At 45.2% G+C, this 17,854-nt stretch overlaps 1 protein-coding gene across 1 annotated transcript in view; it reads left to right on the forward strand.

The window, feature by feature from the left end:
• efl1 (elongation factor like GTPase 1) overlaps nt 1-17,854 on the forward strand; it is a 107,105-nt gene that overhangs the window by 71,859 nt on the left and 17,392 nt on the right. Inside the window, exons 15-21 of the mRNA XM_055900043.1 lie at nt 1,281-1,412; nt 2,253-2,400; nt 11,724-11,835; nt 12,053-12,176; nt 12,425-12,629; nt 13,003-13,586; nt 16,435-16,619. Coding sequence (XP_055756018.1) covers nt 1,281-1,412; nt 2,253-2,400; nt 11,724-11,835; nt 12,053-12,176; nt 12,425-12,629; nt 13,003-13,586; nt 16,435-16,619 — 1,490 coding nt within the window. The remainder of the gene's footprint in view (nt 1-1,280; nt 1,413-2,252; nt 2,401-11,723; nt 11,836-12,052; nt 12,177-12,424; nt 12,630-13,002; nt 13,587-16,434; nt 16,620-17,854) is intronic.

Below are 17,854 nucleotides of genomic sequence, written 5' to 3' on the forward strand. Positions count from 1 at the left end.
AACCACGCTATGGGGGTGGCCAGTCCTCTTCTGGCTGTGTCGGGTAGAGAGGAACCAGGCTATGAGGGGTGGACAGTCCTCTTCTGACTGTGCCGGGTAGAGAGGAACCAGGCTATGAGGGGTGGCCAGTCCTCTTCTGGCTGTGTCATGTAGAGAGGAACCAGGCCATGAGGGGTGGCCAGTCCTCTTCTGGCTGTGCCGGGTGGAGATTATAACAGAACATGGCCAAGATGTTCAAACAGAAAGGGAAGAAGGAGAGAGAGAGGAAGGGATATGTTCTCCCCTTTGTCAGGAGCCACCAGGCAACCTTCCCTACTCAGCCCTATGGGTAGGTTATGGATAGGGCCCTCTTTCTCTGGTACAGTACTAAACCATCTTCTTTCCTCCCCTCTATCTTCCCTTACCTCTTTCTTCCCCCCAGGCTACATTAGCCTCAGTGTTCCTCAGAGCCCTGAACCTTCTGACAGCAGGGAAATAATTTTCTCTCCCTGCCTCTCTCTCTTCATCCCTCTCTCTCTTTTCCTATCTGTCTCTCTCTCTAGTTCTCTCTCTCTTTCTCTCTTGCACATTTCTTGGCCTTTTGTCTCCCCCTTCTCTCACAAATTTTCTCTGTCTCTCTCTCTGTGTTTCTATCTCTCTCTGTGTGTGTTTGTCTCCCTCACTTGTGTCTGAAACAGAGACAAAGCTAGTCTCATTATTCTCTCCCCTTGGAGTTACTCTGCTCTCTTCCACAGAGAGACATTGCAGGGCTGCGTCCTATATGGCACCCTATTCCCTACATACTCCATGACTTTTGACCAGACCACTATAGGGCTCTGGTCTAAAGTAGTGCACTGTAAAGGGAATAGGGTGCCATTTGGGCACAACCTATGAAGGTACATTTTTAATGAACTGTTCAGCATTGAAGTGGTAGCTGCCCTAATAATGACGTTATCTTATCTCCAGAGCCACACTCTGTTCATGTCTCTCCAGGTGTCTGTATTCTTGGAGCAGGAGTTCTGATCTAGGATCAGGTCCTCTGCTGTTCATATCATCTTGTTCATTATGCCTCTCCTCTCCTCCTCTAATCTCCTCGTCCCAGCCAGCGCAGGTTCAACTCCCTCTCATGACTCTGGTTCCTCTCATGGTTTCTTCCTACCTAGGGACTGTTTCCTTGTCACTACTGTCTCTCTGATCACTCTTTGGGAGGTTTAGGCTCCACTTGTTGTCAATCACTGTGACAAGTGTTTGTAGAAAGTGCTGGATTGATTAATTGATTGATGGATTGATTGATTCCCTAGGTATTGGCGGTCTCGAGGAGTGTGTGTTGAAGTCTGCGACCCTCTCCACCTCCCCTGCCCTCCCACCTTTCATCCCCCTCAACTTCGAAGCTACGCCCATCGTACGAGTGGCCATCGAACCCAAACACCCAAGTAAGTGTCAAACACACTTACACCACATTGTGAATTTGTTGAGGTTGTTGCCTGTCAGTGATGTTTTGTTTTTGTCGTCTGTCATCTGAGGTAAGATGCTAATGTTGAGAAGCTAACGTTCCTCCAGGACCCCAGTCAGCCAGCCATTCTGTCAACCAACCAGCTATTCAACCAGTCAGTCAGCCACCCAGCCAGTCAGCTGCTCCACAGATAGTCAGACATTCCTGCAGCTCTTCCGTGGTGTTCGTTAGTATTATAGCTGAGGGCAACATTTGCCCCATATGGAGGGAGTTAGTCAGCTAGCAGTCAGTCAGTTAGTTAGCTAGTCTTAGAAAGATAACTGTTTTGAGAAGCTTCAAATGGTGTTTGTTTGTTTGTTTTCTTTTAAATAGTTGCACTTAGTAGTTGAGCTGACCTGTAACCCTGAAAATTCAAACCCGTCCTGGGTTTTGTTCATCAGGCCACTCATCAGAAAGTGTTTCAAAATGTTTTGCAACAGAAATGAAAATTAGCATAAATTCTGGATAAATCCAAGTAGTCCCTCCCTATTTCGTGATTTCTTCAGTTTGTTGCCTAATGAACATGACCCAGGTAACGTCAGTCTAAGTTTTCTTAACGAAGGACAAATGTAGGTTTGAATCCAGGGTGTGTTATGTGCAGTAGGGCCCATACATGGAAATGATTCATGCTTAGTCTACTAAGAAGTACTTTTCTACAATCTGGTGTGTGTGTGTGTGTGTGTGTGTGTGTGTGTGTGTGTGTGTGTGTGTGTGTGTGTGTGTGTGTGTGTGTGTGTGTGTGTGTGTGTGTGTGTGTGTGTGTGTGTGTGTGTGTGTCAAGGTGAGATGCCTAAGCTGGTACGGGGTATGAGGCTGTTGAACCAAGCTGACCCGTGTGCTGAGGTTCTGATCCAGGAGACAGGAGAACACGTACTGGTCACGGCCGGAGAGGTCCACCTGCAACGCTGTCTGGACGACCTCCGAGAGAGGTGAGCCTCTTGTTTCCCTCTTTTGATTGACGAGTTGGTTTATTTAGACAGTTGGAAACAGGGAGGGAGAAACCGTAGGAAGGTTGGACGCAGGGATTGAACCCCGGTCTCCGTTGGAGGGAAATGTACCATGAGACTGAAGCCTGGAGCGTCATCACTAGAACATGAGCTCTGCACAGAGAGGTCTGGCAGTCAGTCTTTTTGGCTGTCTGTCTCTGTCTGTGATTTGAAATCTAGTCAATAGTAGTGAAATGTTGACCAGACGCCCTGTAACAGAGTGTAGATGAGCAGCAGACGGCTCAGTTTGAGATGACTCAGTTTTTACACTGTCTGGCCCAGTCTCACACACTGATGATTGACATGATGATTCTGTGTGTGTGTGTGTGTGTGTGTGTGTGTGTGTGTGTGTGTGTGTGTGTGTGTGTGTGTGTGTGTGTGTGTGTGTGTGTGTGTGTGTGTGTGTGTGTGTGTGTGTGTGTGTGTGTGTGTGTGTGTAATGTTTCTGACAGAGTGGGTGTCTCTCTCTCTCTATATAAAGTCATGTGTGATTATTGACTGGAGATGCTGTCTTTAGATGTGTCTTCTCCACTCTGATCATGTCATATTAGAAGAGATGGTGAGAGAGAGAGAGAGGGGTTTAAAGAGTTCCATACAGCGATGTTAAATACAGCTCATTTCATTTGCATCCTATGACCAGTTGCCCTCCACCCCTGCAATAAACTAAACTCTCACCAGCCTCCTTCTGACGTTGAGGGATCAGGTCCCATGTAGAGCTATTCATAATCAATACCTAAAGCTGTTGGAAGACAACCACACATCCAGTCCTGCTCAGATCCTGTATTATCTATGTTTATAGTACATGAAGAAATCAGCATGTGTATCGTTGGAGGTGTGAGGTGGGGAGATGTGTGAACACATCAAAATACATATTTCACAGCTTTATTTCAAAGGGAGTTTTCATAACCCAATAAATCAAAGATTTCCATATGCTTTGATACTTTGAAAGGGATACAAAGTACAGTGGAGTCTAGGCCTGTGTCCCAAATGACATGCAGTGTGTTGCAGTGGGACAAATGTGCAGGCCTCAATCCTAAATATAGATGTATATAGATTTTCAGGTGCGTTATCTCTTTAACAGACATTATTAGTATGTTCAGATAAATCTGTGGGAGATTATTGAAATCATGAGGGAAAAAGCAGGAAATCCAAGAACCCTCTAACTGGGATTTCTGGAAAACTTGGGAATTTAATAACTGTAATTTTGCAATGCTAATGGTGAATATCCATAGTCCTAAAGCGTTAATTCCCCACAAGAATGAATGGGAATTAGAGATGACCTGTCCTTCGGTGTAACCTTGGTACTAACTAAATCTGCATCTATCTGCATATGTTGTCCTTGTCACTAAGTTCATCTGTATAACTTATCAATGTAGAAGACAGAGTATTGATGAGAGGACCTTTCATTCAGCCAATCAGTCGAACTGGTAATCCTCCCACCACAGAATGATCGATGGCTACATTGGTTAACACGTTATGGATTGGGCCAAGAACACAGGAAGTTAGAGAAACGGTCAACATGTAGTTTATCAACATTGGACTACACTAAAACATACTTTTCATGTTTCAATCAAACTTACTCTCAGTACAGCCTTTGGAGGGATTGAAGTTATCAATTATATTACAGCATTACACGTGCAGGCACACACACACACACACACACACACACACACATTCATTTCCTGACTAACTTTCTTATAAGGTGAACATTATTGTTGCTAACTCAAACACACTGACCAGATGTATAAAGAGTCTCAGGGATCGTTACAGCTTTCCTCCTGGAAGATAACACAGGGGGATTTAGAAACAGTCCTAAACCAGCCAGTATGACAGGGCATCCAGGGACTGGATCCCGTCTAGGAAATGGAATTCTATGTTTACAAATAGCCCAGGTCAGCCTGATTAGGCCACCCAGGCAAGTGAAACACTTGAGTTACCTTGTATAAGAGTATGCTCCTGTTTGGTGAATGACAGTCCCAGCCGTAGAGAGAGAACAATGTTATTCTGTCTCTGTGTTCCCCACTGCATTTAATCAGGGGATGACTGCAATTCTTATTCTATGTTTGAAAATATGCCAGTTAGCCAGCCAGTCAGTCAGTCAGCTAGTCAGGCAAAGAGCAGGGCAGGACAGGACAGAGGAAGGGGAACCGTGTTGGCTGTGAATGCCGACTGACCCCGTTGTGACATCACAACAACACACACAAGCAGACTGGCCCGTGGCCATTCACTCTCTAGCTCAGAAAGAGGTCAAGCCCGTTTTAGCCACTCATGTGGCACGTGGGACTGTGACGTCACAGCGCCAGGGTTCTGAAGCCAAAACAGCGCCAGGGTTGTCTCGCTGCCCTGGAAAATGGGTCAACTGATCCTGACCAAGTTAAGCTGGGGTGAACCAGGCAAACCTTTTTATTTCTGCTCACTAATGCACACACACACAAAACACAGCTTTTTAATGTACATTTTCTAGACTTTTTGGGTGTAAAAATGTATTCCCATTCAAAATCCAATTTTCCTTAAGCCTAAAAAGTCCAGAAAAAAAAAAGAATATCTTACCTTGTCAGGACATTCTGTTCCTGATAATGTAGGCAACATGTACACACATAAACACACATTCAGACACACAAAACCACACACTACACACACACGCAGCCATAGTTACAGTGGCTCCAAATCACCTCTAGACTATAATGCCGCAGCAATTAAACAATTTCCTGTATGCACAGTTATGGTTTTCCAACTCGCGATACATTGGAGAAATGTCCAAATGATTAGAAGGAGAGGGTTCCTAAATGAGGCTGTAAAGCAACAGTGTTCAGGATGGAGACTCATACATAGTCTCAACTGACACCATGTTCCCAAGTGCACTACTTTTGAACAGGAGCAGCTATAGGCCGTTCTGGCTCAGACGAGACAGACTTATCCAAGGCTTGCTTGATTACTTACTTTTGACCAGGGCCCATAGGTTGCCATTTGGGGGACACCAATATCTTCCTCCATATCAACGCGGTGTAAGTTAGTGATAAAAATAATTAGTGTCCTCAACTCTTTGATTTATTCAAGACACACAAACAGACAATGGGTACGACCCAAATCTGACTCTATTCCCCATGTGTGCACTACTTTTGTGCAGGGACATGGTAGTAATCCACTACACATGGAATAGGGGTATCTTCATCAGCTCAAGTTGGTCTGGTTATTTATTAGTTTTGTTTCTGTCTAGCACTGGATTACTGGATGTGTGTGTTTCTCCTCCCACTGAATAAGTCATAACTCCCTGCTTCATTACTGGATGTATGTATTTCTCCTCTCCCACTGAATAAGTCATAACTCCCTGCTTCATTACTGGATGTATGTGTTTCTCCTCTCCCACTGAATAAGTCATATCTCCCTGCTTCATTACTGGATGTATGTATTTCTCCTCCCACTGAATAAGTCATATCTCCCTGCTTCATTACTGGATGTATGTATTTCTCCTCCCACTGAATAAGTCATAACTCCCTGCTTCATTACTGGATGTATGTGTTTCTCCTCTCCCACTGAATAAGCCATATCTCCCTGCTTCATTACTGGATGTATGTATTTCTCCTCTCCCACTGAATAAGTCATAACTCCCTGCTTCATTACTGGATGTATGTATTTCTCCTCCCACTGAATAAGTCATAACTCCCTGCTTCATTACTGGATGTATGTATTTCTCCTCTCCCACTGAATAAGTCATATCTCCCTGCTTCATTACTGGATGTATGTATTTCTCCTCCCACTGAATAAGTCATATCTCCCTGCTTCATTACTGGATGTATGTATTTCTCCTCCCACTGAATAAGTCATATCTCCCTGCTTCATTACTGGATGTATGTATTTCTCCTCCCACTGAATAAGTCATATCTCCCTGCTTCATTACTGGATGTATGTATTTCTCCTCTCCCACTGAATAAGTCATATCTCCCTGCTTCATTACTGGATGTATGTGTTTCTCCTCTCCCACTGAATAAGTCATATCTCCCTGCTTCATTACTGGATGTATGTATTTCTCCTCCCACTGAATAAGTCATATCTCCCTGCTTCATTACTGGATGTATGTATTTCTCCTCCCACTGAATAAGTCATAACTCCCTGCTTCATTACTGGATGTATGTATTTCTCCTCTCCCACTGAATAAGTCATAACTCCCTGCTTCATTACTGGATGTATGTATTTCTCCTCTCCCACTGAATAAGTCATAACTCCCTGCTTCATTACTGGATGTATGTATTTCTCCTCTCCCACTGAATAAGTCATATCTCCCTGCTTCATTACTGGATATATGTATTTCTCCTCCCACTGAATAAGTCATAACTCCCTGCTTCATTACTGGATGTATGTATTTCTCCTCTCCCACTGAATAAGTCATAACTCCCTGCTTCATTACTGGATGTATGTATTTCTCCTCTCCCACTGAATAAGTCATATTTCCCTGCTTCATTACTGGATGTATGTATTTCTCCTCTCCCACTGAATAAGTCATAACTCCCTGCTTCATTACTGGATGTATGTATTTCTCCTCTCCCACTGAATAAGTCATAACTCCCTGCTTCATTACTGGATGTATGTATTTCTCCTCTCCCACTGAGTAAGTCATATCTCCCTGCTTCATTAATGGATGTATGTATTTCTCCTCTCCCACTGAATAAGTCATAACTCCCTGCTTCATTACTGGATGTATGTATTTCTCCTCCCACTGAATAAGTCATATCTCCCTGCTTCATTACTGGATGTATGTATTTCTCCTCTCCCACTGAATAAGTCATAACTCCCTGCTTCATTACTGGATGTATGTATTTCTCCTCCCACTGAATAAGTCATATCTCCCTGCTTCATTACTGGATGTATGTATTTCTCCTCTCCCACTGAATAAGTCATATCTCCCTGCTTCATTACTGGATGTATGTATTTCTCCTCTCCCACTGAATAAGTCATATCTCCCTGCTTCATTACTGGATGTATGTGTTTCTCCTCCCACTGAATAAGTCATATCTCCCTGCTTCATTACTGGATGTATGTATTTCTCCTCTCCCACTGAATAAGTCATAACTCCCTGCTTCATTACTGGATGTATGTATTTCTCCTCTCCCACTGAATAAGTCATATCTCCCTGCTTCATTACTGGATGTATGTATTTCTCCTCTCCCACTGAATAAGTCATATCTCCCTGCTTCATTACTGGATGTATGTATTTCTCCTCCCACTGAATAAGTCATAACTCCCTGCTTCATTACTGGATGTATGTATTTCTCCTCTCCCACTGAATAAGTCATATTTCCCTGCTTCATTACTGGATGTATGTATTTCTCCTCTCCCACTGAATAAGTCATAACTCCCTGCTTCATTACTGGATGTATGTATTTCTCCTCTCCCACTGAATAAGTCATAACTCCCTGCTTCATTACTGGATGTATGTATTTCTCCTCTCCCACTGAGTAAGTCATATCTCCCTGCTTCATTAATGGATGTATTTATTTCTCCTCTCCCACTGAATAAGTCATAACTCCCTGCTTCATTACTGGATGTATGTATTTCTCCTCCCACTGAATAAGTCATATCTCCCTGCTTCATTACTGGATGTATGTATTTCTCCTCTCCCACTGAATAAGTCATATCTCCCTGCTTCATTACTGGATGTATGTATTTCTCCTCTCCCACTGAATAAGTCATATCTCCCTGCTTCATTACTGGATGTATGTATTTCTCCTCTCCCACTGAATAAGTCATATCTCCCTGCTTCATTACTGGATGTATGTATTTCTCCTCCCACTGAATAAGTCATAACTCCCTGCTTGATTACTGGATGTATGTATTTCTCCTCTCCCACTGAGTAAGTCATATCTCCCTGCTTCATTACTGGATGTATGTATTTCTCCTCTAACCACTGAATAAGTCATAACTCCCTGCTTCATTACTGGATGTATGTATTTCTCCTCCCACTGAATAAGTCATATCTCCCCGCTTCATTACTGGATGTATGTATTTCTCCTCTCCCACTGAATAAGTCATAACTCCCTGCTTCATTACTGGATGTATGTATTTCTCCTCCCACTGAATAAGTCATATCTCCCTGCTTCATTACTAGATGTATGTATTTCTGATTTCTGAATAAGTCATAACTCCACATGAAACATGATACAGAACATCAATAGACAAGAACAGCTCAAGGACAGAATTACATACATTTAGAGCCTAAAGGAGTGCACTATATAGGTAGTGGGGTTCTGGTCTAAAGGAGTGCACTATATAGGTAGTGGGGTTCTGGTCTAAAGGAGTGCACTATATAGGGAGTGGGGTTCTGGTCTAAAGGCGTGCACTATATAGGTAGTGGGGTTCTGGTCTAAAGGAGTGCACTATATAGGTAGTGGGGTTCTGGTCTAAAGGAGTGCACTATATAGGTAGTGGGGTTCTGGTCTAAAGGAGTGCACTATATAGGTAGTGGGGTTCTGGTCTAAAGGAGTGCACTATATAGGTAGTGGGGTTCTGGTCTAAAGGAGTGCACTATATAGGTAGTGGGGTTCTGGTCTAAAGGAGTGCACTATATAGGTAGTGGGGTTCTGGTCTAAAGGAGTGCACTATATAGGTAGTGGGGTTCTGGTCTAAAGGAGTGCACTATATAGGTAGTGGGGTTCTGGTCTAAAGGAGTACACTATATAGGTAGTGGGGTTCTGGTCTAAAGGAGTGCACTATATAGGTAGTGGGGTTCTGGTCTAAAGGAGTGCACTATATAGGTAGTGGGGTTCTGGTCTAAAGGAGTGCACTATATAGGTAGTGGGGTTCTGGTCTAAAGGAGTGCACTATATAGGTAGTGGGGTTCTGGTCTAAAGGAGTGCACTATATAGGGAGTGGGGTTCTGGTCTAAAGGAGTGCACTATATAGGGAGTGGGGTTCTGGTCTAAAGGAGTGCACTATATAGGTAGTGGGGTTCTGGTCTAAAGGAGTGCACTATATAGGTAGTGGGGTTCTGGTCTAAAGGAGTGCACTATATAGGTAGTGGGGTTCTGGTCTAAAGGAGTGCACTATATAGGTAGTGGGGTTCTGGTCTAAAGGAGTGCACTATATAGGTAGTGGGGTTCTGGTCTAAAGGAGTGCACTATATAGGGAGTGGGGTTCTGGTCTAAAGGAGTGCACTATATAGGGAGTGGGGTTCTGGTCTAAAGGAGTGCACTATATAGGTAGTGGGGTTCTGGTCTAAAGGAGTGCACTATATAGGTAGTGGGGTTCTGGTCTAAAGGAGTGCACTATATAGGGAGTGGGGTGGCATTTGGGATGCATTCCAAGTCTTAGTGAGATTTAAAGAAACAACCAACACCCACAGCACCCAGAATAACCCCCATCTTCAAACAACCAACACCCACAGCACCCAGAATAACCCCCATCTTCAAACAACCAACACCCACAGCACCCAGAATAACCCCCATCTTCAAACAACCAACACCCACAGCACCCAGAATAACCCCCATCTTCAAACAACCACACAGTTTGCTGTCTACATTGGATTCAGGGAACGCTCCAACGCTTCTGAGATGCTTCTAGTAAACATCAGTGAGAGAGGAAGGAGAGAGAGGGAGAGAGAGAGGGAGGAATGGAGAGAGAGGGAGGAATGGAGAGAGCAGAAAGGGAAGAGGATTACTTGTTTTCTGCCCTGTTTTTGTATGGACTGACTCTAACTGGATTATGTGTGTGTGTGTGTGTGGGAAAGAGAGTGTGTGTGTGTGTGTTTATAACGTGACGCGCTGAGTAACGAGATGAGCTGGTTCTGGTTGTGTGGACGGAAGTTGTGACGTCTCTCAGCCCAAACACTGACACACACACACACACACAGCCAGTTTAGGATGGACCCAGTGGCCCAGGTTCAGACAAGGGATTGCCTGTTTGTGTCAATAAACTTTGACAGTACTTGGCTGTTGGTCTTGGCAGTCGGAGAGATAGTAGACAGATAGACAGTGTACCTGTCCCAAATGGAATAATTTTACCGATGTAATGCACTTCTTTTGACCAGGGCTTTATGGGCCCTGGTCTAAAGTAGTGCACTACAGGAATAGGGTGCCATTTGGGAAGCACACTTGTTTTCTTTTCCTAAAGTGACCCTCTCTGTACCCCTCTGAGTGTTTCAGCAGTGATAACCTAATGACGTCATTTTATAGGAAAACCAGACCTGAAGCTTGGCCTCACCAGCGCAGGGTTGTGTTCATTAGGCAGAAAACGGAACAAGTGAAGTTTCCCCAGGTGCAGATCCAGGATCAGCTTCCCCTCCACCAATCCTAACCTAAACCATTAGTGGAGAAAATGACCAAATATCAGCGTTTAGGCGCGAGTTCCCCCTCCACGTAATGTAACATTCTTGGTCGTTTTTTTATCTAGATTTTTTCATCATTTTAATCATTTAGCAGACGTTATCTAGAGCGACTTACAGGAGCAATTACGGTTAAGTGCCTTGCTCAAGGGCACATCAACAGATTATTTTCACCTTGTCGGCTTGGGGATTTGAACCAGCAACCTTTCCGTTACTAGCCCAATTCTCTAACCGCTAGTCTACCTGCTGCCCTGCAGTTGTCATGTTGTGGCTTGAATGTCCTGACAAGATGTATCAGTCATTTGTATCTGAATAGAAGCTGCTATATTTCCCTCATCCTCCTCCTGTGTGGTTTAGAAAGATTGAAGAAGCAGACTTGAAGATGTGTGTGTGTGTGTGTGTGTGTGTGTGTGTGTGTGTGTGTGTGTGTGTGTGTGTGTGTGTGTGTGTGTGTGTGTGTGTGTGTAAGGTGAGCTATGACAGATGATTTGAATATGCTGTGCTTGGCTCAGCATGGGCGGGAGAGCCTAATAATATCTGACAGGTGTTATTGTTTTGGAAAATAAAAACGCAGACGTGAAAGTTTTCAGCACTCTCTTAAGATACCAATGTGGCTTTATGTATAGTATTCTTTTGAGTTTGTTCTGGCTCTCGTACCCAGTAATACAGCACATTTACAATGCATGGGTTGTCCTACTTGCTCTTACTCAGAGACGACAACTTCATTTGTGTTGCTGCATGTGAGTATTCCATCTCCTTCTCACTACACATCTTTGTAATTTTTTCAGCTTTTCCAGAAATCCTGGATGGAGGATTCCAGAATTTCTGCTTATTTCCGCCTGATTCCAGGAATCTTCCTATTGGGATTTCTGGAAAACCCGGGAATTTGTTGAAATTTACCAGAGTTTTGGGAACCCTACATCTGAGTCTCTGTGTTCTTCTCATCATCCAGGTTTGCCAAGATTGAGATCAGTGCCTCCAAGCCTATCATCCCATTCAGAGAGACCGTGATCAGACCACCCAAAGTGGACATGGTCAATGAAGACCTGGGGAAACAACAGAAGGTGTGTGTGTACGTTGAGGGTGTGGTGTGTGTGTCTATCTTATAACTGATCTGTTGACATCTCAAACGACACCCCATATATTAGTAGTGTGCTACAATTGAAGATGCAGCAGCAATCTATGTGCAGTAGCTAACCCTACTATCCTGTGTGTGTGTGTGTGTGTGTGTGTGTGTGTGTGTGTGTGTGTGTGTGTGTGTGTGTGTGTGTGTGTGTGTAGGTGGCTGTGCTCCACCAGGTGAAAGAGTCAGACACCCTGCACCTGGACCCCAGCGGCCTGGTGACCCTCACCACCCCCAACAGACAGGCCACCGTGGGGGTACGGGCCATACCACTACCCGAAGGTGAGAGAGAGTTGAGGGTGTGTGTGTTGATGTTTGTTGTTGTCAGACTATAGGAAGCCCTTAACCTTTTGCTTAAGGAGAAACAGAACATTTCCAATCGCCTTTTTTAAGGAATAGCAACTTTGCTTAACTTTCTTCTTATGTCTGTAGTTAAGGGAAAACATGGCATTTAAGAAGAAATTTCTTCTTAAGAAAGTTGAGTAAATCTGGGCTCTGATCCTGATCAAAAAGTGTCCTGTGTTGTGTAGAGGTGACGCTTCTGCTGGAGGGTAGTGCTGACTTGATCCGGACCCTGGAACAGGCAGGTCAGGCCCAGAGGGAGGGGAGGACCCTGGACATGAGTACCTGGACCCTGGATGCTCTGATGGAGCTGAAGAGCAGGCTGGAGGTCCTGCTGCAGGGGAGGAAGTGGAGGAATGCCGTGGACCGGATATGGGCCTTTGGACCACGCAGGTAATTTCAGGGTGTTTCATATGGGTTGGGACGAGAGGGTATGCAGGTATTTCAGAGTGTTTCATATGGGTTGGGATGAGAGGGTATGCAGGTATTTCAGAGTGTTTCATATGGGTTGGGATGAGAGGGTATGCAGGTATTTCAGAGTGTTTCATATGGGTTGGGATGAGAGGGTATGCAGGTATTTCAGAGTGTTTCATATGGGTTGGGATGAGAGGGTATGCAGGTATTTCAGGGTGTTTCATATGGGTTGGGATGAGAGGGTATGCCGGTATTTCATATGGGTTGGGATGATATTTCATGGTATTGAGATGAAATTGTGTGCTATGCAGGTATTTCATGGTAATTAATATGTCCATGTTGTTCTTATTAGGTATGGACCAAACATCCTCCTTAACAGCGTAGAGGGGTACCAGAGACCATCCGTGTGGCACTGCCTCCAGCGAGAGAAAGGAGAGAAAGAGGGAGGGGAGAAAGCTGAGGCGAGCGCCATCCGAGACTTTGACAACAGCGTTGTCAGCGGTTTCCAGCTCGCCACCCTCTCTGGTCCAATGTGCGAGGAGCCCCTCATGGGCGTCTGCTTCTCTGTGGAGAGATGGGACATGAACTTCCCCACCCAGCGCAACCACCTGGCCTCTGTGACTGAAGAAGACTCCAACTCCCTTGATGCATCTGTTTCCAAAAGCCCCGGTGAGGCTGCAGGACAGCAGGAGGCCTCAGGCAAGGCAGGGGGAGCGGGTGAGACGCCTTCCCAGGCAGAGGGTGCCGTTGCAGAGGCGAGCCAGGGGAGACGCAGGGCGGAGGTTGGGGCCGGGCTAGTGGACTGCTACGGGCCGTTCTCTGGCCAGCTCATAGCTGCTGTGAAGGAGGCTTGTCGGCACGCGTTCCAGGCCAAACCTCAGAGACTCATGGCTGCTATGTACACCTGTGAAATCATGGCTACAGCAGAGGTGTTAGGTAAGAGGCTTAGCAGTACACACGGCAGAACACACAGACACACGGCAGAACACGCAGACACACGGCAGAACACACAGACACACGGCAGACACACGGCAGAACACATAGACACACGGCAGAACACGCAGACACACGGCAGAACATGCAGACACATGGCAGAACACACAGACACACGGCAGAACACGCAGACACACGGCAGAACACGCAGACACACGGCAGAACACGCAGACACACGGCAGAACACATAGACACACGGCAGAACACGCAGACACACGGCAGAACACGCAGACACACGGCAGAACACGCAGACACACGGCAGAACACGCAGACACACGGCAGAACACGCAGACACACGGCAGAACACGCAGACACACGGCAGAACACGCAGACACACGGCAGAACACGCAGACACACGGCAGAACACGCAGACACACGGCAGAACACGCAGACACACGGCAGAACACGCAGACACACGGCAGAACACGCAGACACACGGCAGAACACGCAGACACACGGCAGAACACGCAGGCACACGGCAGAACACGCAGGCACACGGCAGAACACGCAGACACACGGCAGAACACGCAGACACACGGCAGAACACGCAGACACACGGCAGAACACGCAGACACACGGCAGAACACGCAGACACACGGCAGAACACGCAGGCACACGGCAGAACACGCAGGCACACGGCAGAACACGCAGACACACGGCAGAACACGGAGACACACGGCAGAACACACAGACACACGGCAGACAAACGGCAGACACACGGCAGAACACGCAGACACACGGCAGAACACGCAGACACACGGCAGAACACGCAGACACACGGCAGAACACGCAGACACACGGCAGAACACGCAGACACACGGCAGAACACGGAGACACACGGCAGACACACGGCAGAACACACAGACACACGGCAGAACACGCAGACACACGGCAGAACACGCAGGCACACGGCAGAACACGCAGGCACACGGCAGAACACGCAGGCACACGGCAGAACACGCAGACACACGGCAGAACACGCAGACACACGGCAGAACACGCAGACACACGGCAGAACACGCAGACACACGGCAGAACACGCAGACACACGGCAGAACACGCAGACACACGGCAGAACACAAAGGTAAATAGCCAAAACACAAACTAACCACTGAGGTCTTAGGTAAATAGCTAAAACGCAAACTAACCACTGAGGTCTTAGGTAAATAACTAAAACACAAACTAACCACTGAGGTCTTAGGTAAATAGCTAAAACACAAACTAATCACTGAGGTCTTAGGTAAATAACTAAAACACAAACTAACCACTGAGGTCTTAGGTAAATAGCTAAAACACAAACTAATCACTGAGGTCTTAGGTAAATAGCTAAAACACAACACACACACCTTCAGATCTGCTTCTTCAATCTTTCCTGGAGGCATTACTGCTTTCTAAACCACACAGGAGGAGGAGGAGTAGGGAAATATAGCAGCTTCTATTCAGATACAAATGACTGATACATCTTGTCAGGGCATTCAAGCCACAACATGACAGCTAAACTACCAAGAATGTTACACCAGGTGGAGGGTGAAGTTGCTGCACAAAACTCACATTCTAGTGTGATAGGAGTCCATTGGACTGGTATGTTATCCCATCCCCGGTGTAGGGAAGACATCTCTTAACTCGTCCACTGAAACACAGAGTAAAGATTTATGATGGTACAGTATTGTTTGATATTTAAATAGCCATCAGTAGCCGGCTACCACCCGGTTACTCAACCCCGCTCCTTAGAGGCTGCTGCCCTATATTCACTGGCCACTTTAATTATGGAACACTAGTCACTTTAATCATGTTTACATACTGCTTTACTCATCTCATATGTATATTCTGTATCTCTATTCTACTGTATTTAGTCAATGCCACTCCAACATTACTCGTCCTAATATTTATATATTTCTTAACTCCATTCTTTTACTTTAGTTTTGTGTGTATTGTAGGTATTGTTGTGAATTGTTAGATATTACTGCACTGTTGGAGCTAGAAACACAAGCATTTCGCTACACCCGCAATAACATCTACTAAATGTGTGTATATGACCAATAAAATGTGATTTGACAACCCGCATTATTACTATCTATGCTCTAGAACTATTCTAATGTGTGTCTTTGTAGTGGAACTGATCACCAACTCTTGTTTTCTAAGGTTGGTTCCAAATGGCACCCTATTCCCTGTATAGTGCACTACTTTTGGTCATCATTAAGATTCAAATGAGCCTTGCCCAACTTCTGTTCCGGATAATCAATAAACAGATAATAAACCATATCTAAACAGCACGTTTAGCAGTCACATCCATTTACAGCCAGCCAAATCAACACCAGAATTAAGTGTGTTATTATGAGCCCATTTCAGAAACAATAGGACTTTTTACTCACTTCTGCAACGCTAGCATCCCTTTAAATGGGGCGTTTGTCACGCTTTCCTGCTAGCCTGTTGTGAATACCAATGCTATCCGCTCTATATACCCCCATTAGGAGAACTTAGTTTCATTAGTATCGATGAATGTGATCCATATTTTAATTCCATGATGTATATTATAGTAGATGTTGGTTGCGTAACATTTAGTGTAGAAATAGACTTCATCAATACTTTCATTACATCGTGTCCATTATTTAGATCTGATCAATAGTTGGATTAGATCATGCATAAATAGATTGTATACATAGTTGGATTAGATTGTGTGTGTGAATCGATGTGGTCAATCATTTGATTAGATTGCTAGCCACACTGAATACATGGCCAGAGTACACGTTAAGCCACTTCTACTAATTATCGTGTTTGTGTGTGTGTCCAGGTCGTGTGTACGGGGTCCTGGGGAAGAGGGAGGGCCGAGTGTTACAGGAGGAGATGAAGGAGGGGACAGAGATGTTCATCATCAAGGCCGTCCTTCCTGTGGCCGAGAGCTTCGGATTCGCTGACGAGATACGCAAGAGAACCAGTGGATTGGCTAGTCCACAACTGGTCTTCAGCCACTGGGAGGTGAGGCGCGCTCACACATACACCCTGTCGTGTGCATCCTTGTGCAGACACACACACAGCAGGCACACAACTCACACACAGCAGGCATACAACACACACACAGACAAAAACACATGCAAGGCTCACTCCGTGAGGGGGTTGTGAGCTGCAACTCATCAGTCTGAAAACAGGTGCTTGTATCTTTAGCTCTTAATAATTGAATGGTTTTTCATAAATGAAGGAATAAAGGAAATCACAATACTGAACTAGGGTCAGTGTTTATTTCACCCTTGTCTCTGGAACTCATAGCCCTGTTCCCTATTAGTTCCAGTATGAGGTGAATCCTAACTAGTCTCCCATTGACATCAATACATGACTTCTCTGACCATCTCTGGCTCATCCTTATTATACCCCGTTTATATACAGACAGAAATCCCACTTCTTTACCATACCACCTTCTGTATACCTTCTTGTTTTGGGACGGCAGGTAGCCTAGTGGTTAGAGCATTGGGCCAGTAACCGAAAGGTTGCTAGATCGACTCCCCAAGCTGACAAGGTAAAAATCTGTTGTTCTGCCCCTGAACAAGGTAGTTAACCCACTGTTCCTAGGCCGTCATTGTAAATAAGAATTTGTTCTTAACTGACTTGCCTAGTTAAATAAAAGTTCAATATAAAATACATTGTTTATATCTGGGGTAAGTGGTCAAAAACATGGTATATTAAAACCCACCTCAAAGTCAAGTTTTTTTCACAGACCCTGTAACCAAAAAACAGGTATCGGGTCTGAAAATGTGACTCTGGAGACCTTTCCTGAACTTGTGGACTGTAGACATTGAAACCTCAAACAACTGTCTTTTCAATTTGTGCATCCAAATTGGCACCCTATTCTCTATTATAGAGCGCTAGTTTTGACCTGGGCACCCTATTCCCTATATAGAGCGCTAGTTTTGACCTGGGCACCCTATTCCCTATTATAGAGCGCTAGTTTTGACCTGGGCACCCTATTCCCTATATAGAGCGCTAGTTTTGACCTGGGCACCCTATTCCCTATATAGAGCGCTAGTTTTGACCTGGGCACCCTATTCCCTATATAGAGCGCTAGTTTTGACCTGGGCACCCTATTCCCTATATAGAGCGCTAGTTTTGACCTGGGCACCCTATTCTCTATTATAGAGCGCTAGTTTTGACCTGGGCACCCTATTCCCTATATAGAGCGCTAGTTTTGACCTGGGCACCCTATTCCCTATATAGAGCGC

The sequence above is a fragment of the Salvelinus fontinalis genome, chromosome 35 (genome assembly GCF_029448725.1).
Source record: "Salvelinus fontinalis isolate EN_2023a chromosome 35, ASM2944872v1, whole genome shotgun sequence".
Lineage (NCBI taxonomy): Eukaryota > Metazoa > Chordata > Actinopteri > Salmoniformes > Salmonidae > Salvelinus > Salvelinus fontinalis.